Source organism: Aptenodytes patagonicus, chromosome 8 (genome assembly GCF_965638725.1).
Source record: "Aptenodytes patagonicus chromosome 8, bAptPat1.pri.cur, whole genome shotgun sequence".
NCBI classification, from domain to species: domain Eukaryota; kingdom Metazoa; phylum Chordata; class Aves; order Sphenisciformes; family Spheniscidae; genus Aptenodytes; species Aptenodytes patagonicus.
The window spans coordinates 18690853-18716070 of NC_134956.1; the positions used below are offsets into that span (position 1 = coordinate 18690853).

Below are 25218 nucleotides of genomic sequence, written 5' to 3' on the forward strand. Positions count from 1 at the left end.
TCCATAAATGTTGTGGACATAAGACAAGAGAGTCAGTATTTTGTCTTTCAGTGGAGGTAAGGTAGACCTTGCTGTTAGACTACACTTGGCTCACCTGGGGCAGGAACATGCAGGTACTGAGGAGCTGCAATGTGCACTGCCTGTTGCCCAGGCAGCAACCAAGACTGAGTTTGGGTCTACAGGAAAGAGCTTTGTAGGGTGGGTGGAAGCAGCTGGGAGGGATGGAGAACACAATCTGTGAAAAGCAAAGCTTCATTGTCCCAGAAGCACTAAAACTAACGAGCTTTGCATTTCAAAGGTGGCGAGCCTTCTTCAGACCTTGTAAGATACGTGCCTGGGATTTGCCGTGTTAAGTCTTTATGTGGGGAAAAGGAGTGTATGGCGGAGGTGGAGAGAGAGGCAGAGGAGGCAGCGTGCAGAAAGTAGAGGCCAGAGACCCTTATTTGGGTGCAAGTACCAATCTGCTGTCTGCATGAGCCTGCCTGAGTTGCATATGCTTTCCTTTTCTGTGTGCACAGAAAATTGTGATAAATAGAGGTTCAGGCAGTGAAGAGCATTTATTTTTATTTGCCTATTTTTGTCGTTCACTTGGCATCTCTAGATGAATGGTGGAACCAGGAGGAAAAGGCTATTCTCCTTGTGAATACAGTCCTCGTGTGTGTGGCAGCCTGTCTCAAAGGCAGTTTGATGCCAGCTGACCCCCTGCAACCCACCTTCACCTTGGAAATATCACTCCAGTGTAACGGTCTGCTTCTGGCAACCCTCCCAGCAACCCCATGGAGTCTTTCAATCAGAGCTGTGGATAGGCAGTTTTCCATGCTCTCTGACTAGGGTAGCTCAGGTCCTGGTCTCTGTCCTTTCCTCTGTTTGCCATCAGGTATCAGAGTGGAGGTGGAAGGACTTCCTTTTGACACTTCACCTCCCAGCAGCCAGGCATAGACCACGTAACCCAAAGGCTGTTCTGCCCCTCTGCAGGGCCTGGATCCATCCCGCCCCAGTGCTGGAGAGAGCTGTCATTGTACAGGATGGTTGACACAACCTTTTGCCCCGTCTGCATTCTTTCTAGAGACAAACTACCCTTTCAGCCTTCCCTTTTGATGACAAAGGATTTTGAAATGTGCAGACTGTTCAGTAGTGTCCTATTTTTCCTTCCTATTTTCTTTCCAATGTGTCAGTTCTAATAGCCCCACATTCAACACATGGGCCCATGGGCACATGTAAAGCATCATCCCCCTCTTGACAAAGCCAGTGACTCCTGAAGTGAGGAGGCTAACCAAAGCATCAGGTGAAGATGACACTGTGCCTAGCTCAAAGGAGGGTAAGAGGAGCTGTTTCATGTCCTGTTGGTCCGCTGAAAGTTAAAATTGGCAGCAAAGACATCAAAGCAGGTGTGAGGATGCTTCTGCAAGATTTGCCAAGGACTCCTCTGTTCCTGCCCCTCTGTTCCTGCCTGATGCTGGGAGCCAGGGCAGGGAAAAGACTGCAAGCGCAGCCTGTTTAATATTCTCTTCTGTCCCTCTGATCTCCCCCCTACCCCGCAGAAGCAACATGTCCCATGTTTCTGCAGAGCTTGTCCTGAGCAATAGCAGCATCTGTCAGGGGTTACGGTGGCATTAGCCTCATGGAGCTGGGAGTTAGCAGCGCTTGGCAGAGTGACAGTTCTGCTGTACCTTACATAAATCTGTATCTTGCATAAATCTGTCTCTGCCTACTCTGCCAAGGTGTGTGGTCACAATTTGTCTGATTCCTCCTGCTGTCCACAAGGCCTTTCAGTTTCCTAGAAGATTTTATTTGCTTCTTGAGGCCCTTCTCCCTCCTCTTGCTTCAAACCTCCCCAGTCCATACCCTTTCCCTTGTAGCTTCCCCATGAGCCCTAGAGGGAACACTTCTTGTTAAACAGGTGTTATTTTAAAATAAATTCCCATCACCTGCCGCTCTCAGATGCTACAGAAAGCTCCCCATATTCCCATGGAAAGAGGGAAGGTCTCGAGCTTCCCTGTGGCTTTGGCAGCAAACCACAGCAGCCTGCCTGCCACCCACCACCTTCTGCTGTCGGCCGCACCTGATCCCAGGTCCTGGTTCCTTGCCCATCAGCACTTAATATTACTTGGTGTGCCTTGGTTGCTTCTCATCAGCTTTCTTGGATGCTTTTAGGCCCTTCCGAGAAAGTAGCAGCAACTGTCCCAGTTCTTGGCCTTCTTCCAGTGTCTAAGGAAATTCTTGGGGAGAACAAGAAAACCTTTATTAAACGGAACATTATATCCCCAACCATACTCGTGCCATGTGTTTCCATGCAAAGCACCCTGAAAAAAATGCTGACCTCTTGAAAGCATCTCTGGTCACCACAAGGCTTGTCCTGAGCCACCGTCTCCTCCCCAGCACTGCTCAGGGACCTGATGGGAGCCATGCTGCAGTGGTGGCCCGTGGTGTGGGGAGAGTCCACTCGCCAGTGTTCTCCTGTGTCACTTTGTCACACCCCCCCGATTGCTTTATTGTTTCCAGGCTGTAATAAAGAGCTGCTCTGAGCACTGTGGCAGAGACCAGCGTAATGTTCCTGTTAGTCTGCAGGGCCAATCTCTTAATATGCATTACCCGATAAAATACAGCAGCTCCAAAGGAGTGTATGGTCTGTCAAGTAAGCTCATTGCACCTCTCAGTGAGAGTCTCCACTGAGATATATGTCCTTGGGTGCTGAGAAGGAGATGCTTGAGAGTAAGGGTACTTATTACCGTTATTATTTACTATTGGTTTGTGTCTGGAGCTGGTAAGCAGTGAAGGTAGTACACTCTTCTACCGCAGGTTATCAAGGGAAAGAAAAAAATCCCACGTTGTGTTATAGCATGCACCCTGGGCTCTTAAAATGGAAGTTTCTGTTTTGTCTCCAAGCCTTCTCTCTTTTGTAGGCAGACGTGAGAGCCGTAATGCTAAGTGAATGGTATATATTAAGTCTATACAATGGCTCTTTAAAAAATAATCACATATGGTACAAAAGGGAGAGGAAATGACTCCATTCCTGTAAATGGCCACTTAAGATGTGGACAATAAATAAATAACTGTAATAAATAATCTGGAGTATCTGAGCTTTAGCATTTAGGAGGAATAAATCAGAGCTCTTTCCCCATTGTCTGCCGAGATGCATCGGAAATGGAGTTGGAAGGAAAGATTTCACTCAGAGTTGTGGCAAGGTGTTGGAAAGCCCATGGGCGTGTGTAGGAGTCTCCTGCCCTCCCCTGATTTTTCCCATGTTTTTTGTTACACTTTCCCTGCACCACCCCTCCCGTTCACAAGCATGTGCTGCTCTCCTGTGAAATGGAAGAGACTCCCTTAAGTCTCACTTGCCTCTTGTGAATGAGTGCAAGAACAACGCCTGGGGAATAAAGCCTCTGCCGGCAGAATTAACGCGTCTCCCAGATTGCTCATTGGGTGTTTAGCCCTTCGCCTCTCCATCGGCTCTGCCTTTCCACCAGCACTCTTCCACCCTCCTCTGCCCGTTCATACCTGCTCCTCGCGGACGAAACCAGCTGCTCTTCTGCTCAGTGCAAAAGTCTGAGTGCCGGTATTTAAATGCAGCTCCAGTTGCTACGCCCCAGCTGCTAGTGGAGTGCCTGGCTGGGGCTTGCAGCCGAGGGCTGTGTCACTTTAAGGCATGTGATACTTTCCCGAGCAGGGATGTATTGAAATAGGCTACGGTACTTACGGCATCGTATAGCGGTGTACGTACAGCTGCCTTACTCTGCACTGCCTGCGCTGGAGTGAGGCTGCTCTGTCGTTAAACATAAACTGCTCCTCATCCTTAAGTATCCTGGAAGCTGCAAATTATCTCAAGATCACTTCAAAGGTCTCATCAAGCAGAAGGTGATGCTAGGAGATGATTTAAAGGTGAAAATGAGAAGGTTTCCACCCCTCAAACCTTGGCCACTTTTCTGACGGCAGAGTCTGAGAGCTCAGATGTCTTCTTTACTCTGGGAACAGGATTTGTAACAAAAGAGATTTTTTTTTTTCTTCTAATCCTGATAAAGAAGATTATTGGGAAGCTATTAAAAATCCCTTATTGTGATACAGATGGATTTAAAAAAGTGTTAGATCTTTCCAATGAACACTAATAGAGTGCTCTGCTCTTGGTTGGATTACTCAGGTAAGGAGCTTCTTTAGGATTTAAGATTCAGAAAGCAGATCTGGAACTCATCAGATAATAAGTAGAGGAATACTCACTGCTGTGTTTCTTACTACTGATGATTTGTGTGTAAAAGTGTATATGTGACAGCAGTTTGCTGACAAACAAGTGCATGAAGAAATGTTTCTGAGAGATACTGGGCTTTGAGCAAAGGTAGTTTGAATTAGTGTAGTTTGAAAAAGGTTTTTATAAAAAAAAAAAGGGGGGGGGGGGAGCAGAGAGCAAGTAATAAAGCCTGAGTGGGTTAAGTCAGTCTGCTGTCCATGTGGTTAAGAATATGATGCCCGACGAAAGACACAGGAGCGTTCAGCAGGCTGTAGAAGTTTGGCTTTGCTTTGCTGTTGCTTCACTGTTTGGCTAGGATTTTTAAAGTTCAGTTTAAATAGCCTGAATACCTGAAATATCCCTGTGTGAGAGTCACCTTTCCCTCTTGCCTTGTTGTATAAAAAACATGGGAGCACCAAATATGACAAGAAGGCATTAATTCCTGAAGACACGGGAAGCCTACTGGGAGCTCCCTGATCTGAGGGGATGGAATCTATTTTGCAAGATAAATGGGTCTAAAAAGAGAGGAGAAAAAGTACACTGTATACTGCAAAGTACACAGTCGGAAATGAAATTAATTGTATGCTAAACAGTGCATCAAACACTCAGTACAGAGAAAGGAAGAGCCTCATGCTGATCAAAATAATGTTTTGGTATTTTCTATTAATTATACTTGTCAGTTGATGTCGTTCTTTTCAGCCAATTAGACTTAAAAATCTTCCCAAAGACTGTATGCTGCTTTAAAATCAGGGACAAAAAAAAAAAAATTATATCCATATATTTTATTACCACTGTATTTCACTATTTTAATATTGTTAATTTTCCTACTGCAGTAATCACCCTGATACATCACATACGGACTTTTTATTTTTTAATTTTTGTTTAAGGCAATGATTTTTCTATGTGAGAGATTTAATCTTTCAAAGTCTTTCCTGCTCTGTGAAAATGATGTTCAGCTGATTGGATTATTAGATAGAAAACGGCATCATGTCATTGGCTGAATAAGGAGAGTGCCTGAAGTTTGATTAATTTGGCAATATGAAATGCAGCAGAAGGTGTTGTTAAGGGAGCTGGACGATGTGTAGCGTAGCTGAGCCTTGCAAACCTCCCGATCCTTGCAGGCATTGAGAAAGAGCTGTTGAAGTTAAAAAGTCAGAGGGAAATTTAGCCAGTGCTACAGTAAAATTAGCCAGTAAAATTAGTACAATAATGAATGCAAGTATGAAAAATCACAGTTGTCTATATTGGATGGCCAAGTATGCCAGCACCGGGAGACAAAGAAATTGCTCTTCCCTTTACAATAGGAATCTCTTTAAAATTTTGACACAATTTGCTTTGTGAAAAGATCAAATCTTCTATAGAGTACGTATGAAATTCAGTCGGGCCATACTCCAGTCCCTTTACGTGCACAGGTTGGACAAAAGGAAGCGGATTTCATCTGGGGATTAGAACATAATTCTGAGAAACAATTACTTTGTTTAGCAGACAGCATCATGATTAAAAATTAATGCTCGCAAAAGTCAAAAACAATAAGCTGTTACCTTCTGGGTCAGTATTAGCCTTCCAGTCTTGGGGCTAGAGTATTTTTGAAATGCATCTCAGATATCTGATGATGTTGTATGCCTATCTGTAATGTGTTTAAAGTAGTTTTGATGCTGTCTGGACACCATGCTCTTTTTTTTTTTTTTTTTTTTTAGGCTGGCTGTGTGATTTTCTTTTTTAACTCTTGTAAATTCAGCTATGGACCAGCATAGGAGTATTTTCCAGCCTTCTATTTACATTGGTTTTGGTATTTTTAGTCCTCAGATCATTACAGTTTCATTTTTACCATTGAATTATTAAAGTTATCCAGGCTCCTGTGTTGACATCTTGTTACCTCAACTGTCCTTTTTGGACATGACCTTTGTTGTACGACAATTGCATCCTGCAGGGGGTAATAATAACCCGGAGACAAAAGACATTTAGCAAAAGGCGTGTATTAAAAAAAAAATAAAAATAAAAATACTGTTGTAATGGAAGCTGACTATTCTGTGTGCTGTAAGGCAATGGATAATAATGTCTGTCTAATATTTTATTTAGAGAATGGCAGTGGTCTCTGCAATGTCCTGGGTCCTGTATTTGTGGATAAGTGCCTGTGCAATGCTGCTCTGTCAGGGGTCCCTCCATCACACTTTCCAGCAGCATCACCTGCACAGACCAGGTAGGACTGAGATCAGCTGTGGGATGCCATAAGATTGCAGGCTTTCTGCCCGTGCTTATGTCTGTCTTGATAAATGATTGAATAATCATAAAATCCATTTTGTCATTTAACTTTTATGAGTTGCTTGCCTTCATATTGCACAGCATCTTTTTTGGGTTGGTCTAACGTGTCGTGCTTTGCCAATCTGATGTTGGAATATTCATCCTTTAACGTCGTCTTCTAACAACTTCCCAACACAGGAATCCCATTTTGGATAACCATTTAGTTGCTCTGTCTCTTTCTCTGTCTGTATTTCTATCTCCCCTTCTCCCCATTTCATGCAGTTCTGAAGTGGGTGTATAACTCTGAAAGATATTGTGACAGCACAACTTTGGATAACTCTGCAGTATCTGACCCAAACTGGACATAGGTTTGTTACTTAAAATACCGGCACCAAATCTCACTCATAGTCACTAGTGTTTACTGGAGGTCGGGTGTTTGCCTTAGAGTTATTCTAAGGTTCTCAAGTTTACCTCTGAAAATTGATGGGGTTGCAGAAGTGCAGCCCAGAGGAGAATTTGGGACTGTCTTTCGATGGAGTTAAAAGCCTGTAAAGTCAGAATAAATCCCACAGGTTAGCGGTGGAGAATGCAGCTCACTTTGACTGTTGTGCTCCACAGAGACTGCACATTAGTATTTTACTGTGTTTTTATTAATAGAAATGGATCATGTAACTTTTTCAACGGTTAATTGCGCTTTGAAGAATATGTGCCAGCTTAAAAATTGAGGAGTTGGCATATTCTAGCACAGTATTATCATCTGTTGCTTCACAAATTTGGATCCAAAAAAAGGTGGGAGAGGTTTTAAGAGCTTTGGAAATGAAAGATGGAAAATGTTAACTCAGTGATGAATCATTTAATAATGTGGCAACTAATACTTTAATGTTTTTTTTTAATCTAATGGCATACCTTCAAAGATGGATGGTATTGAACCACAGGTCTTTAGCAACTTTAATGACTCAAAGTTTTTCCAAGTACTTTCCTTGTCCAAAAGTCACAGGTATTGGCACTGTCTTGCTTTCTTGTGATAAAATACGCATAGTATGAAGGAATAGACCTAAATCTTTGATAGACCAGCTCTCGGTATCTGTGTTACAGCATCAGGTTAACTAATGGTGTTATGTTTACTAGCTGGCACTGGAAGTTTGAGAGTATTTGAAATTTGAGTGGTGAGGTTCTTATTTGGGACTTGCAGAGAAATGAACAAAATATTTATTACAATGCAATTGTAAGTAATGCTGCCGGTTATCTGAGTCTGTCCCCCAGGGAAGGAAATGGGGAAAACCAGCCCAGCTAAACAGAAAGGTAAAAGGAAAATGTAATCTTGTTTTGTAAAATCAGTTGAAACAAGTGACATTATGAGAAAAAATGAGAGCTGGGCAGATTCAGAGCTCTGCAACATTTGCCTAAGCTTGAAAAATCGCCTTTTGATGAAGCAAGAACAGCAAGACGCGGAATGCATACCAAGTGTTGGGGAAATGTGAAAAATGACAAAATCTTTCACTCAGAGATGTGATACAGATAGAGTGAAGGTTTTACAGCTGCCTCATCACCTACTTAGAAACAGCCAAGCTTTCCCTCCTGCGAGCCTTTCTCAGGCAGCTTCTCTGCACCCTACATGAATAAGATTGATGGTGTTCTGATCCCAGGCAGCCAATTTCAGTCTCTCAAGAAATAATCCACTACATTGACAGATGAGTGGAATTTGACATGATGTTCACCTCTGATTCAGATTGTGCTGCACCTGGGAAGTACCAGCTAGTGAGCATCCTTTAGGGAAACTGTTAGATTTTGGACAATTTCTGCTGTCACAACAGAAAATCAAGACAGTGGGTTTTATAAGGCCATGAATTTGCGGTCTGCCAACTGAATGTGAAAGGTTGTGTATAAAAGGGATGGAAATATGTTAACTAGCAAACTGAGTGATTTTAATGTATTCAACTGCAGTCCCTGAGCACACCCTATTTTTCATATTTATAATATTGGGAATGCGTCATTTACTTTTAGTTAGTCACTGTGTAAGTAAGATTAAAATGTTCAGCCAAATAAAAGTGAATAAAAAAAATGATGCAGATGAGCCAGTGCATAATTTCAGTAATTTAATATTTCATATATGAAATTTCAACTTATTGAATCATGACAAATATAGCTGTAATCAATAGCAAGCTCAGCATACCTTTTCTTTCAGTTTGTGATCTTCCATAGATAATAAGATGCTCTAAAATAAGAGAATTTGAGCTGTTCAGCTCTATCGTGGGGCTACTTTGGTACAAGATAATTAAAAAGGCAGGTTCCACCCTGTTTTGTGCTTCTCATACTTGATGAATAGAAGAGTCTCACTGAGCACAGGAAGGTGCAGGTAAAAGATAAAATCCTCATGGAGTGTATTTAGCATAATAAACTTGAACTGAACTCAGTGGATTAGCACAGTGAATATACCCCTCTGTACTACTGCGGTTAATCCAGTTTTGAAACCCTGGAAATCAAGGGCAATATATGAAAAGGTTAATTTAGCATCAGATTTCTAAGCTTGTTCATTTTTTTTTCTGAAACTTTCTTAAGCAAGTGTCTGAATGGGTTGAAATAGATTTCTACACACCATGCAATCACAAAAGTTTAAAGCTTCCTTTCAGTGTTGTATAATTTTTCAGTTTTATAATTCAGTACTTCTTCATTCAGTTAGATGACTTAGCAGAAGGTACGAACCTGAAAACAAATGTGATAAACTGCTTTACGTGACAGTATTTGTAATTGACTGTAGCTTTATTTTCTGTGAAATGTTGGCAGGCAGGCACAGATAGTAAGGGCATAGTAAATATTACTTGAATATAAGATGGATGATGCTGTATTATCTGTACCTGTTCATGAATTCTTTCTTGCCTCATTAACACAATAAAAAGTTTGAATGCTGCTGTTAAGTACAGTTAGGTATTGGTGGCTGTTCCTTTTGACTCTGATAGGTGAGGTGGGCAAGGTAGGTTTTCAGGCTTTTCTTTGCTGGGATCTGGAGGAGACCTTTGGAGTAAGCTAGCTGAACACCATTGCAGTGTAATTCCCCTTGGGTAATACGCATGGCTTTCTGCAGGTTTGTTATGACTATATTTCATTTTCATGAAAATTATGTTAGGCAGAGGACGTGTGAAAGCATTCACAGGAAATAACTTTATGTGGAAACAAATCTCAATTTTTTTCAAGCATGTAACTTCTGTGTGATTTAATAAGAAGCAGCAGTAATGAGAAGAATTCCACATTGGCCGTTTTAGGCTCCGAGATACACACAGTTGTAGAGCTGTTGAATTGGCCTGAGGATTAGAGCAGACAGGTTGTGATTTGCAGAGTTAGCTGAGTGCCTGTGAGAGTCCGTTGGTCATCTGATTGACAGGGTTGGCCCCGCCCAGAGGTAGGAAGTAGATGCTGGCGTTTGGCAAGACAGCAAGATACTAACAAAGCAAAGGGTTCAAGTTTAAAAGATGAAAAATAACCAGTCCCCCCTCAGTCATGCAATTCTTAGTGAATTTTCTGGCTTTGTTCCATAAATGAGGGACGTTTTGCTCCTGGTGAGGACCATCAGCTAGTACTGAGTCGCAGTAGACAGCACTGACCACGTGTTGCTTAAAAATACAGGGAAGTACATTGGATTCACCTGTAAGTTCATGCAAAATAATTAGGTGCACGTTAAGGATGCTGGGTTAGTCTTGCATACAGTGTAAAGATGTGAGGCAGACACAAGCAGAAACATGTACCTACTGTAGCAATGCTGGCATTTGCAAATATGTTAATTAAAAATAGGCCTGTTCAGAGGAAGAAATCATGGACTGAATCAAGGCTGGAATCGTATGTCTACTAAACATGAAGTGCCTTTTATTGTGACAGTAGTTAATGATGTGCCCATTAAAAATCATCTCAAGAAGTGATTCTCTATACTTCATGTTACGAGGAGGAAGATCAGTCTCAAAGCAAACACAAACTAACAAGCAATATCAACCTAAGGATGCTCTGAGCATGTGTCTCAGTAGACAGCATTTTGCAGAGACTTGAGTCTGTGGCTGTGAGCAGAAAATTTCTTAGTTCTGATCTTGGCCTTCCCACTGTTTTTTATAGCCTTGGGGGAAACCACATATTTTCACATTTCAAAAGGTCTGCTATTTTCATATGCCCCATCTATGTGGCTATTCAGTTCAGAACAGACTGAGAAGAATCTTGGTCTGAATCTAATTCCTCAGGAAAGTGTAAATAAAATGCGTGTCTCTAGTTTGCAGAGCAACTGAGATCTGGAAGATGAATTCAACAGGATTTTTGCTCTTGGTATTGATAGAAGCAAGTGTAGGACTAGGTAGTTAATATATAAATGTCTACAGTTTCTGTGATTAGCAAGAATTGTATTCCATTAATCATACTGTGTGAATGCCGACGGTTGCCTTCCGTACACAATATCCAAATTGCCATGCAACAACTTAGCCAATATCCAGTAGATCACGTCATGGACGTGAAAGCTGACAACTGGTGTTTCTTGCTGTGTTAAAATGAACAAATTTATAAGCTCCGAGGCCTGATTCAGATCTCATTTACACCAATAAATGCACGGGAGGCATCATACATATCCCGGTTTGTTCATGATCAGAAAAACCTGCTCACAATGAGCTATTCCAGTCACTCACTGGAAATCGCCTCTCTTGTGATACCTTTCTGTTATATACCTCTGGCCTTCACAGTCTGTTCTTGAAAATGTGAAACTACCAGCTGCTAAGTAAAGAAATCCAGGTTGGAGGAACTTACTCTGTTCCTGGTCACATACAAAATATATTTGGGTGTATGTGGACAAATGTATTTGTATGTATTTTGTGTAGGCAGAGAACTGATGTAATGAAATAAAGACTTAAGGACGAGTGCAGCATGACAGCGATCAACTGCCTAGTGTGCTAGTGTGATGCACTTGTTTACAGCAGCAGACTTTATCAGAAGTATTGCACCCGGTGATTTTTATTTTTACTTTTCCTGAAAAATTGAATCTCCAAGAGAGAAACAACATGGATATAGGGTGTGTTTCCAGCCGGGGAGTTAGCTATGTTGTTTTTTTTTTTTCCTGGGGTCTGTAAGCTGTTACTTTAGTGGGCTTTTGTCTCTCAGGTAAAGGGGAAAGTGTAGGTAGGCATTGCCGAGGAGCAACCAGCAGTCAATGGAGGGTCAAAGGCAAGAGGACACCACCTTCACCAGAGAAGGGTGCATAGCCGCGAGGCTCACAGCTCGATTGCAGGTGGAGGAAAGCTGTCACCAGTCATGCTGCTGAATGTGATGCCTTGTTACTTCTGATCCAGGGAGATGAAGCAACCTGGGGGTGCAGGTGTTGCAGCTCAATGGACTGTGAACAGCAGTACGGCCAAGGTGCGTGGTGGGGCACTGAGCAGACCGCTGTGCCCGGCACACCTCTGCAGGAGCTGCTGGAAGCGTGGCTGTGTTCCCTGCAGTCGCCCCTGCCACACACCTTGTGCCAAAGAGCAATGGCAAGGTGTTAACAGTGAGAGAAAGGAAATGCCTCTTGCATGTGTGCTTTGTACCGGCATTGCTCTGCGCTCTGGTTTGGTCTCCCCTGCGCTCTCCTTCCTCCCAGCTGTGCTCCTATCCCCAGCCCATGCCACTTCAGCTCTCCTCCAGGCCCCTCTGCAGGCAGCCACACAGGCAGGAGCAAAGCAAGTCCTTCGTTGTGTGGCAGAAGCTGCTCTGGGGAAACAGGGACCACAAAGCGCCTCTTGCTGCGGTGGCCCCGGCAGGCATCTTCCCTTCCCACACCCGGGTGCTGAGCCTCCATCTCCAAGTGCAGCCTTGGGGCCTTGGTGAGTCATGAAGGGACCGTTCAGTGCACTGCACTATTTGTAGCTCGCTGTCGTGGTATTAAAGACTGTGAGAATTCATACTGTAGTGGTTAAGTCCCAAGGAAAATTTGGCACCTACAAATATAAACCCCAAAGGCAAACTACATTGCTCTGTGCTGAAGTATTTCTGCTGATAACATCAGAAACCTGCCTTTAATGATTAGCCTACTTTAGTCCAAGGCTCATTTATATTTTAAAAGGCAATATCCAAGTGCATTTCCTCATAAGATAGATGTTTTCTCCCATTAAGTTTCATATTGTTTTATCCTATCCCGCGTTTAATCTCTGTATTTCCTTTTGAATGTTTTCTTTTCCACTCTGCTGTGAAATCAACCTTTGCTGTGAGCAAGATTTATTTTCCTGATGGGATTCAGCATTTTTGCTATTTCCAGATGCTCTGTACAGAACAGTTCTCTCTAGCTAACCTTATTTTTTTTGCATGGGAGCGGTGCTGGAGATTTCTTTTCATTGTGCTCTAGGCAGGGACCACGAGGACTGCAGCACAGTTGGACTCTCGATTTATGAGACTCAGTCAATGATGCCCAATGGGGAATTGGGGGTGTAAATTAAGCTGAATGAAGTTACAAAGCCCCATGTATGTATCTGTGACTCATATTTCTACGCTCAATTTAGAAGACTGTTATCTGACATCTCTCTTGCCTACTGTATTCCTTTCGGAACAACAGTTTTCCCCTTTTCCTTCGCAGTGGGTGAAGAAACCAGTCCTGCCCTTCTTGAACAGTCACTTCAGTGACAGCAGGTGCAGGATCACTGTTGCTATCATATGATAAACAATAATTATGTTGTAGTACTCCACTATAATCCTTACTTCTCTTTGAGAGAATAGCTTTGCTTGGGAACTGAATTGGTGGCAGGAATGGAGGACCTTCCTAGTTTTTTTTGGATGATGCGAAAGAGATTCCCTGAGAATCACCAAGTGAAGTGGAACACGTGGAAAATCTGTTAGCCGAGATGGCTGAATTCCCTTCCACCAGGGTGCTCTCATTGTGGTGCCTTGTCTCTGAGCTACAAGTATTCTGTGAGTAGTCTGATCTACACTAGCAGGTCCCACCGTCACATGTGCTGGACACTTTTTAAAGTCGTGCATAATTATTTCTTCTGAGCTGTGAAGTTTCACTTGTATATCATGCACCTTACCCCTCATTAAATGAATAGGCAATCAAAAAGCAGCTTAAATGGTGATCCCTGTCTCTTGGTTATTAGGAGAGCTTCTGGCTCAGATCAAAATATGCATTTAATCCGTCCTCAGGCATGATCCAAAGCTCTATTGGATTAATTTTCTTTTCTGTAGATGACAAATCTGAATCAAGAGCCTTCATTGTGAATCTACTAAAAACAATGAGAAAAAAAATCACTTCTGTAGTTAACTTATGTGCAAGTGGAAGTTACATTGATGGAGGACTTGATCGGAAATCTCCTATGAACATACATGTCAGTTTATTGGAAAGTGGGGAACTTGATACTGTAATTTCTATGTTGTAAATAATGTCAGCAGCCAACAGGCTCTATAGATCAGCCTGAGTGCAGGCGAGAGCCTCAGGATCTTAACTGCACACACTCTGATAAAACTTTATTACTTCTTTTTATTGTCCTCATTAATGCTCTTCAAAATGCCGTTAAATATTTCTGGCAAGCAAAGCTTCAGTGTAATTTTACTGTTTTGTTAAGGATTTATTAATTATAATCTTTTCTTGCAGAGTCTATTTATATTTGATCATGACATTAATTGGTTGCCAAAACAAACTAGAGTTAATTGTGTTTAATTAAGTGGTTGGGAGCAAGCAAGGGTAGTTTATTTGGAAAATCGGTTTCATTGATTTATATGTTTTTTTTTTTTTAAAAGAACGTGAATAAATGAAGGGAACCTATTGTTTAGCACCTTTTTCCCTACATGCTGCCCAGGAATCATCAATAACAGTTTTGACTTTGAACAGATTCAAGGGTGGAAAAGTATCTGTATTGTCTATATTTGTCTATATAAACCTATTAAGAAGTAAATGTTCACATCCTGAATAATTTTGAATTTAAATAAAACCTAAAACCAAGCAGAAATGAGATCAAGTAACACTGAAACTAACAGTAAGGTAGCGTTCAGAACAATGCATTTTGAAAAATGCATTTCGGAGAAAAACTTAGCTTCATTTCAGATTTGGCTAAAGGTGCTTTGGATAAGGAAGGCATGGTAAAATACACTAAAATATGACTAGAGAAATATTTTCTATAATAATAATATTAATACAATATATAGTTATATTGTATTTCTGTGATATAATAATTTCTATGTTTTCTATCATGCGTTTCAAAATCAGCTAATTTTACAGTTCAGAAGCTTTTGAAGACCAGCCTATTTCATGTTTTAATGTAAAATCAGAACTGAGTGGAGAATTCTGAGGACTTAATGGGTTTTTTTGAGGAATCAGTTTCCTAAGTTGAAACTGTAATTTGAAAAAAAAAAAAAAAGTAGTTTGATATCTTTGTGCGTTCCTTGTTTCTGTCTTGGTATTCCTCATTGGGGGGGGGGGGAAATTACCTGCATAAGGTTTCTGTTATCCCAGCAGCTACCTAAAACAAGTCATCATCCTGATCAATGAATAAATCCTGCCTGGAAGCATATATTCCGATATGCCAGCAGCTGCCTCTTTCCCAAAAGAAATCAAGACCTCACAGACTTCAAATCCAATACCAATGGAAACACAAGGAAGGTCTTGTGTGTCCTGCTGGCTGGTACCAGCTCTTGTTTTGATTTGCAGCAGCACTGAATTTAAAGGAGGTCTACTGTTTCTGGAAGTTGCCTTTTTCCCCAAAATCAATCTTCTCTGCTGTTTTAACAAAAGATACTTTCCTTATCTAAAAATCTTGCTTAAATCCATAAGCTCTCAGGGCTACACTAACACTGTTTGCTGTGAATATCATTAACTCATGAAGTTCCCCTTCTTGGTTAGTTGCATGGGATGCTTTCAAATTTGGGTGGTCAGTCAGGCAGAAGTCACTATTGTGTGTTAAAAAAAAAAAACTCAAGAGATGAGTTGAAGATAACAAAGGTTTTTGAGTTTGTAATTGGTTTCAGTGTGCCAGGGCAGGATCTGATAGAGAATGATTGTGTCTAAGCCAGCTCCCACATCTGTAGTATAATTATTTCTGTAGTAATACTGTATTTTTGTCAGGCTTTAAAATGCAGCTTTCTTTTTTCCCCAGGTAATTAGAAACTGTCTTTCCATGGCTGAAACCTCAGCACTTTCTCCATAAGTCAGCCGCCTGGGTGGTGTTTATCTTAACCTTGTTTTGAGTTTCTCCAACAAATAGATGACTTTTTTAGTTCTAATTTACTTTCTCTTGGTATTTCTATTATCTCTTTCTAGTTGGCAGGCAAGGAAATCAGATGTGCATCAAATGAAACCATTTGTCATGGATTAGTGCATGCAAATGCCTTGGTGACAACAATAGACAAAAGCCAGCAAGTGTCTGAATGCTAACTTTGGAAGAGAAAATTAACGAGGCCAAAACACCAGTCACAGCAGTCCCTAAGTGAGATTATTCAATGCCTAAGAGCAAGGCGACACTCTTACTGAAATCTTAAGACATCAGGGTAATGCACAATGACACTGCTAAGTGGAGAAGTGTCCATGGGGGCTCCTGGCTTTCCCAGAGCTACTCAATGGCAGGACCTTCCCTCTGCCTATTAAAACCCATCTGCACCCACAGCAGAGGAGAGGGATGGGATGGGACTCACAGGTAGGCAAAACTGGAGAAGACCTTTGGTATTCCAGCGTGCATACCCTCGTTTGTCACAGCGCACTGGGAGTCAGAAAGGCTGCCAGGCAGGAGGCTTAAGTGAATCATGTCGAGGTGGAATATATCTTCCTCAGTGTCTTGGTTGGAAATGTTTTGCATTTCTCTTTTCCCCCGAGGACAGAATTGGTAATTGTTTAATGCTGATCTCCTACTGTTGATAACACACTGACTTGAATGAGTTGACAGCAGTTATTAGATATTTATCTCATGCTTGTGATTGTTACTCCAGTTTCTTTATGAGCCTAGTTGGACTCTCTTGAGTCCTAAAAGATACATGTGGGCTCTGCTGAGTTCCCCACTCGAAGAATGGTGTGAGGAAGAGCTGAGACAGTTGTGGGAAGGGAATTTTGAGATGCCCTGACTGGGAGCAGGCTGCGGACAACGAGCATCCTGTGCACGTTTGCACATTGTCACCCTTAGGAGAGCGCCAGACACAAAGTCTGTAGTTTAGTGAAAGGACCACAATGTAGCCAGATTACCTGCTGTCTTCTCTAGGTTTTCACTCCATTTCAGTCTTCCCCCCTGCCCGCTGCCCCCCCCCCCCAGCTTCTTCTATTTCTAAATGTCTCCCTTCCTTTAAATCAGTTTCCTTTATTTTCTTCTAAATCTTTCTTTATGTAAGCTCTTATGGCTCTCACTTTTAGAAAAGGCTCTCTGAACCTCCTCCTTTTAAACTCAACGCACCTTGATATGGTGTTTGAGCAACAAAGTGCGACTTGATTTCATCCCAATTAGAACACCACCCACATTTTAATGAAATAAATAGCTTCAAACATTGCTATTTACAAATAATCAAAATGGAATTATTTGATCAAAAGATTTGAAATGCTAAAATACATTTCCCACTTTCTGATATTGACGCCATATTTTAAGTGTTTTCTAACAAAAACTGGAGAAAATATAAATTGTAACGTTTTTCACCCATAGGAAAAATTATTTCTGTTGATCAGAATTTTCCAATGGGAAAAACTTCACAGGCACTTTGTGCCTGTCTCTGCAGCAGGCTGTATGCAAGGCAATATGCTACCATAGTGGTTTCTAGTTTTTTTTCTTTCCCCCCTCTGCCCTTATGCTTTGATTTTGTGTATTTGTACTGGAACCAGACCTTCATCCTTTATACCCCCGAAGTTTCTCCCAGTTTTGATGCTGTAGCGTAGTCAAGACACCTTGTTGAGTGTTACCACAGACATAAGCGTGTTGGTCAGACCGGGTGGTGCAGGCTCTGGAAAGCAAACTCGTGACTGAGCAGGACCAGTTCTGAAAAATGAATAAGTGCTGGTGATAAAAATAGGTGCAAATTAAAGGGAAAGGGATTTCTGCTTTCAGTGTGAATCATTTGATGGTTTCCCCTAGTAAAACAGTTCCTTGACTTTTTAGATTGTATTTGAATTGGCTTTGAGCTGCCTGTTGCTGCACAGTGTTTTATGATGATGTGCCTTCTACGTGCAGTGTTGTATCAAGCGGTTCTTTTGCACCAGTCATACTCCTCTGAGGTTCAGGCTGCGCAAGTCCCCCCTAAACCCTGTTCTCATGTAAATTGAATTATTCGCTTATGTTCTTTTTTTTGTTTGTTTGTTTATTTTCTAGTCTATCAAAGGAAAAGGTGTAATCTATAGTGTCTAGAGATGGAAACAAACTACAAAGCAGTATCACATTTATACTGAAGTCCTTCTGATGAGGATTATATCTCTAGTATGCTGCTCCCTACATCTGAGGGGCTGTGCTCTTTAACAGGTGAGAAGAGATTATCCCTTAGTCCTGACAGAATCTATGAATCAAAGTCTGTTAAGGGAAATTCGTACAGAGTTTAAAATGCAAACCTGCTTTTAAATGTAACTATAGCAAAATAATTTCCCCTGTATAATACATGTGCATTTTATGAATTAGTACCTAAAATTTCAGAGGTCCTACTGTAAGCTGTGTCCTGTCTGCTTTTAAAGAAGTGTTTTAATGTCTAGATTTCACATAGGAACCAAGCAAAGATATGAAAAAAATTCAAATATGCCTTTGTCAGGAGGGATTATTTCATATTCTGATAGCACATACAGATCTCAGAACATCAATATTTGCTATAAAGAGAGCATAGTTTTACAGGACACCCAACCAACACCTGCCTTTCTGTTTGGTTCTTTTCTTTCCCTTTATGCCCAACCAAGGGACAGTCGATCCCCCTGTGTAGTGTGTACACAGCATCCAGCGGTGGAATAGATCAGCTGAGGAAACCGAGAGATCTCCATCATGAGCATATTTAGAGCAGCTGAGATGCAAATAAGTGAGGTTTTGTTATTCTGTTCCTCACGTAGCCTCTGTAAGTGAGGCTGGTGGCTGCCAGACACTGTCCTCCCAGCTGGTACCCAGAGCAGGCATCCCATCCCTAGTGCTCTGTCCTTGGCATGGCTTGGCGTGCAAGTACAAGTGTTGCTGTGAGCCAGGTGATGGATCGTGGAGGCTCTTAGCTCCCTCTTTTCATGAAATCAAGTGCTTTACTGTAAGCCAACTTCACGCTGGCTTAAACTTTCATGGTGGTTAAGCTATAATCTATCAGACTGCCCCAGCTGTGAGGGGTAAAGAGCCTTCACGTTCACTTACTGTTACTCAATTGACAAACAAGTTGTACCATTGTAGTGAATTTTTCCCCTGTGTCCATGCTCTCAGCTGAACCACAGGCTCAGCGCATGCAGGAAGGCAGTGCGGCGTTTGCTTCAAATGTGGAACTTCCCACTTAATTTCTTCCTTGAAGAAATGAGAAGGTTAGGCTTGTCTTTGGACAAAAAGGCTTCTGCTTTAAGCGTGTTTCTTACTTGAAGGCTACACTTCCCACCAGAGTTTTGTGCGATGCTTCCAGTCTTTCACAGGCAGCGTAACACTGATTCTGCATAACTCAAAGAGCATATTTTTCGTAACGTGTCTGACTTGCAAATCTTGTTAACTGCACGCTGTTATCTCAGTACACTTGCAGGCCAGCTACAGCAGCATAAAAACTTGTGGCAAGATAAATCATGTCAATTTTTTTTAATAGGGAAAAATAATTCAGACTTTCATCTTCTACAATTGGAAAAAACTTAATCTCTTGATTGCTTCTGAAGACACAGATTGGTCTGGGGAAAGACCTAAAAGATCAGTCCCAAAAGAGGACTGTGCTCTGGGGGCTCCTAGATGGAAAATCATCTGTGAACGATGTCTTGTTTGGTCCAGCCAAAGGCGGGGGGGGACTTGGTAGGGCTAGGATGCTGTTAGGGTCCTGCATGTCCTTCCCCACTAATGGCCTTTTTTTGGCTGCTGCTGTTGAGTTTCGAGCCAACTGCAGAAGTTTTGCTTCTCGCTCACCAGAACCTAGAAAACCTCTAAGCTGGGGAAAGGGCTTCTCTGTTATTTGCCTTTGTTTTGGCAACACAGAAGCTCAGAGGTTATATAGCTATTTACCAGTATTGTTATGTTTCCTGGCAGGACTTCATGCTGTCATAGAGGCGCAGCAGGAATCCTGTGCCACAGTTCATATTGGGGCCACCTGGTTGGACTGGGGAGTCCTGGCAAGGGATCCTCTTCCACAGGATCCTTTTCCCCTCACGCAATGAAAAGGCGACTGAGCTTCAGCTGATGTCCACTGCCTGGCTTGCAGAGGGTACCTGGAGGCTCTTGTTAGGCCTTGAGAATGAAACTAGGACTTGATTCCATCTGTATTGCTGAATTAATGTAAAAATTGCTCATTTTAACCTCTTGTGGTTATAAGCTTTTATGTTCTTGAGGAATTGTAGCAAATTTTCTTTTCTATTGTGACAACTGTTTGTTTATTTTTGTAGGCTGAAGGAATACAAGGTAACAGTCTGCATTTTGCAAAGCATTGTTTCTTTTGTTGTGTAAATAATATGTAAATAATGGATTTTTTTTTTGACAGCTAAAGCAAGATATCAAGTGTTGGTTCGGTGCAGTATTAACACTTTGAAATTAGTTCAGAACAATTTGACTGTTTTTCTTACTAACTGGAAAAGAAAAAAGAAAACAAAACCTGAAACAATGCGTTGTATTTCTAAACACTGAAAGAAAAGCAAGGAAAAGGCCAGATTAAATTAATAAAAAAAAAGTCTAAAGAAGGTACTGCTTCTTTCCTTAAATAGATTTAAATCAGAGTATCTCTAATCAGAAGCTATGTTCTGCTGTAGGGGTTAACCCTTCATCTTTCTCCCAAAAGTAGGGCTGTGGTGTTAAGATATTGCTGGTAGGGAGAGTAACTTCCAATACCTCTTGAGTTTTCCATTTTGAATAAATAATTAGGTAATCAGGACAGCAGAGATGGGACATCACGATTTTTCTCACTTGCAAGAGGGCAAAAAAGCCAGTCCATTGCTCGCAGTCTCCATGGCTAATGTAGTGTTTTATTCAAGGTTGAATGGGCTTTGAGACAGGCTCTACCCCTGCCAAAAAGTGAAGAGATGGAAGAAGCAGTGCTAAACTCACTGCCACTAAAACTGAGCGCACAGCTCTGCTCCGAGCTGGTGGGGGCTCTCGGGTGGTGGTGGCAGACGCTAGTCATTGAGAATTAAATGCATTTGAAAAGGAGGCTTTAACAAACAAAGGACGGGTATTTTAAAAATACCTTGTTGCAAAGTTTAACCTCTGGGAAGGGCATACTTTGGGTGGTTTTGCTTTGCTTTCAAATAGAAGAAAGCTGAACCGCTGCCCGCTAACTCTGTGTGGTGCCGTAGGCATAGATCTCCTGCCGTTCTGCTGCTGTATCTGAACGTAAGGCTTGAACTGTGGCTTCTCTCTCTCTGCTTGCATTTTGGAGGAGGCCGAGGCTGCACCCCAGCCACAGCAGAGCACTACTCGTGGCCTCTGTTGATCCGTTCAGAAAGAAGCAGGAGCCCACAGGGAGGGAAAGCAAAGCTTTGACAAACTGATGTTTGTCTGCGGTGCTGTTGAAGTGCTTTGCTGACTTCTCGGTCATCTCAAGACCTTTACTAATTTAATGAGCCAATTTCATTCATCAAGCTGACAGTTATCCATGTCAGAGACCAACACTCCTTCTCCTGTAATATACATCTGTAGCAGTTATTTTGCTGTCCTTGAAGAAACACAGACTGGAATATCACTTTATTTTGAGAGATGCTTCTAGTTTTTTTTTTTACCTGAGGCTTAGTATTGGAAATGTGTTTTCTTTATCTAAGTGCTTTTGTCATTTTAATGTAAACTCAGCTCTGCTTTGCAAAGCACTGCTGTTCTCCTCTTCCGGAGAAAATGTGATGGTCTATCAGCAGTGAAGCTCTCTCTGTGCTCTCTAATATTAATCACTGAATCCAGCAGTTATTTAAACTGTATCTACTTGTGCCTTTTTCGTGACAAGTTCTGGGGAGGGTGGGGGGGCATTGTGGTGGGATTCGTAAGTGTCTGTATTGGATTTTGAGTACTTACAGTAAATGAGTTAGGAATTATGTGTCAGAGGAGAACTTTAGCGAAATACATAGACTTGTCAAAAAAAAAAAATCTTCTGGTAGAAACACACCAGTTTTAGCAGGATCCAAGTTTTGGTAAAACGGAACGAAAGAGGTTGAGATCTTATCAACAATATGATCAGTGGTGTGGTGGTTTGGGCATTTCCCTGGAAGCCGATTCAGATGAAGGATTTGAATCTCGGTCTTTCACCGGGCTGTCGAGTTTGTCTGAATTTTCTGTTTCCTGGGGAGAAAGTCTGATTCAACCAGTGAGCCGCTCGTTCAGCACAGAGGGAGCTGACGGCATGGCCTGGCAGCAGCACAGCATAAAGACCAAGGATCGTGCTTCAGCAGCACAAAGCACAAACCTCTTTCCATTTCTTGTGATTTTTGTAAAAGTACCAGCCTAGTTCTGCGTGATGTTTTTCCGTGTTGTTAGCCAGCTCAGTGGATGATCTGTAGCTGTCAAATCTTGCAAAGCCCCAACTTTCTGCCAGCAGAAATAGAATGGGATGTAAACCACTTAGGAATGGTTTTGATGGCCCTTCACGTGGAATAGAAAATGTAGATTCATTTCACAGCTGACAAAGAGCTGATTATTTATGTTTCTTAGAAAACAACTAAGAATGTCTAAGAATCTTTTTTTACCATTATGGATGACTTTCCTTGTATTTTCACATCATTCTTTTTTGAATCATGACAAGCTGAGATTAAACAACAAACAGCCCCTGAGATCTGTCATTTTTTTCCCAATGATTTACGTCGGATGGTACCATAAATTATGGAGGCAGCTACCGGATACTGTGCCTGAACAAGTACTTTATTTGTGATGTAGTTTTGAGAAACCTCCCGTGAGTTGTATCTGCAGAGGATAATGGTGCCATCCCGTAAAAAAGCTGCTTAACATTTCTAGGACACTAAGCCATGAGGCAAAGGTGCTAATTTTTTTATTTATTTTTAACATAAACCCATGAGTATTTATGCTGGATTATATTGCTGTCTGCCTATCTCTCTTCTCATCGCTTTTACCATGTCATTTAAATGTCAAAAGAACAAAAATCTACCTCTTGTAGCTGGAAAAGGATGAAGATTTTCCATCTTGCTCTGGTGCTCTGAATACTTTGACATCTGTAATATAACTATTTCTCGGTAAATAATTCACCCAGTTTTGGACACCCTCTTTTGTCTGAAGCGTCTCCCTCTTCTGTACTGGGAAGTTTTGGAAAGATGCTGTAAGAAAAGGAGGCTTAATTTTGTTCTGCTGCAAAGCCTCCTTATTTATGGCTGCTATTATTTTATATATTTCCTTTCATTGAGGAGGATGGAAGAAGGTGGCAATGTATCATCTCCCAAAATGAGAATGTGTGGATATGCATATGGCCAGACACGTCTAACCTTTTTGTTCTCAGTGGTGCAGGCATATTCACATACAAGCCCCTATATGTCACCTCATCTTGTAGTGCTGAGAGCCATTTTTATTGTACAGAGCTGGATTCTGTACTCACTTTCTTCACAGAACATTGTCTTTTGCTCTTCCCTTATTTCTTGTGTTCTCAAAATAGTCCATCGTGGGGATGTTCAAAGCAGCAAGGTCTTAGTCACTCTCATGGATAACTAAATGTCTCCCATCAGCTGACCAGGTCTTGCAGTCAGTTATTCAAATAGTCACAAGGGTTTGGGGTTTGGCTGTATTTCTGCTGGGTCTTGATGAAGACTGAAATGTTTTGAGTTTTGCTATTGCTGAGAGCATCTTTCTTCATTGTGCAAGTGCCAGTCTGGAACGAGATGCTTCCCCCAGGACCATGGCTTGTCACAGGCCAAAGTAGCAGCGGGAATAGCATTGTAAGGGGCAGCAGAAAATCCCTACGTCGCATTGCCCAAGGGAAATGAATGTTGCTGCGTTCTTCAGACCTTTTTTTTCCCCCCCCTCCCACAGAGAATTTCTGGAGCTTCCCTAACAGCAGTAAAGACATCTGTTTGCAGCTGCAGAAGCCAGAAGTGTCAATAGCCGCCCTGGCCAGGGCAGCAGCAGCAATGTTGCTGCAATGCAGGCAGCTCAGCACACGCTAATTTTCCGTGTTTCTTGTCCATGCGGCCCCCAGGCCAGTCTAGCTTTGCCTGTCCTCAGGGCACAGCACTGTCAGGCTTGAAGCGGTGCTGGCGAGCTGCGGTCCTGGTGGAGCGACACGTTGTACGGGTCTCCTGCCACCGCAAGGCAAAGCCCCAGCTGACCTGGGGGAAGAAAAGGTGCCATCGCAGGCACAGGGCTTCTGTCGTTCTCTTCAGTTTATATGCACTCGTGATTTGCTTTTTGTCCTCCTGTCAGTGAAAACCTTGAGAAATATCACTCCGTGGACTGGAAATACTTATCAAATTCCCTGCTTTTTCATTATTTGTTTTGTTATCTGCCTACCCCCACCCCCCAAAAAAAGAAGATACCCCCTTCTAATTTTTTTTTTTTTTACTTTTACCTTCTATGCTCTGGTGGCCACAGTTAGGCAAACCTCAGTGCTTACAAGGATTGTGTTTTCTAAATGAAGTACTTAAAATCATAAAGGATAAATGTATGAAACCTGGGAACAATATCAATTATCCTGTCTTTCTTCTCTAGAAACATTTTTGTTATTACATTTTGAATTATGATTCCTGTAACAAATTCTAAAGTGTATATATATCGACTCAAATGCAGAAAATGCCCAAAGTGTCATTAAGTTGGCCATGACTGTTTCTGTCAATATTTAATACTTGGGTAAGTGCAATTCATGCTGTAAGCTAAGCCATGGTAAATTGGTGGAAGGTAGCGCTTGTATGTGTACACATCCATACCTTTACTGTAAGCCAACTCATTTCCTGCTTTATATTCCCCACATTCATACGGATTTCTTTCACGGGGGTTTCAGGCGCTATACGCTTCTGTATGTGTGGTAAGATTCAGAAGCTTCAAATCCATAAAATCAATCCACTTGGTGATCTTCTGGTAAATAACACCCGAGAGTTTATAGTTTGTTCAGCTTGGTGATAGATCATAATTTGGATTTACAGCCGTTTGCCAGCCTGGCGGGCAGAGGGGGGTAACTATCCTCCCCTTCAGGAGCCTCCAGCCTGGCAGCACCTGTGTCTTATGCTCGGAGCCCAGCAGCAAGGGGATGCTTATGACCTCCCTGGGGAGGGGAGGGACCGGTGCCTCACTGCTCTGGCAGCTCCTGTGGCTGCCCTGTGCGGCAGCTGCCTCTTGGGATGGGTATAAAGATCTGGTAGTTAGCAGTGAGCGGGGATTTGGGGTAGTAACAGGTCTTCTTTACAATAAGCTTCCCAAACATTTTGGTTTCATCACACTTCTTCTGGCAGTGATAGATATATTAATTAGCATTTTTATCGCATAATAGTCTATAGCCTTAAAATGTCAAATTGTGAGCACATTTGTGGATTAGGTTTAACTGTTAGTGCTTTTCCAGGAATTATATCTAGATATGTATTATTTCTTTATTGGCAATATTAAATCATCACAGTTGGAGAGCTATACATCTGTTCTTTATCCATTTTTCCCCTGCCACCAGAAACGTGCAGACATCCCAGCATCTCACCCAGCTGTCAGTATTTGAAGGTGTTTTCTCTTTTTAAGTCTCTTATATAGTTATATAATATGGAG

General features: G+C 41.9%; 1 protein-coding gene across 4 annotated transcripts in view; it reads left to right on the forward strand.

The window, feature by feature from the left end:
- The first annotated feature begins 3296 nt into the window (after window positions 1-3296).
- Window positions 3297-25218, forward strand: part of TAFA1 (TAFA chemokine like family member 1) — a 241649-nt gene continuing 219727 nt past the window's right edge. For all 4 annotated transcript variants that reach the window (XR_012996038.1, XR_012996039.1, XM_076346619.1 and 1 more), the window contains exons 1-2: window positions 3297-4135; window positions 6299-6419. Coding sequence is in view for 2 of the 4 variants with exons in the window: in XM_076346619.1 (XP_076202734.1) it covers window positions 6302-6419 (118 nt within the window). In the remaining 2 variants the exon portion in view is untranslated. The remainder of the gene's footprint in view (window positions 4136-6298; window positions 6420-25218) is intronic.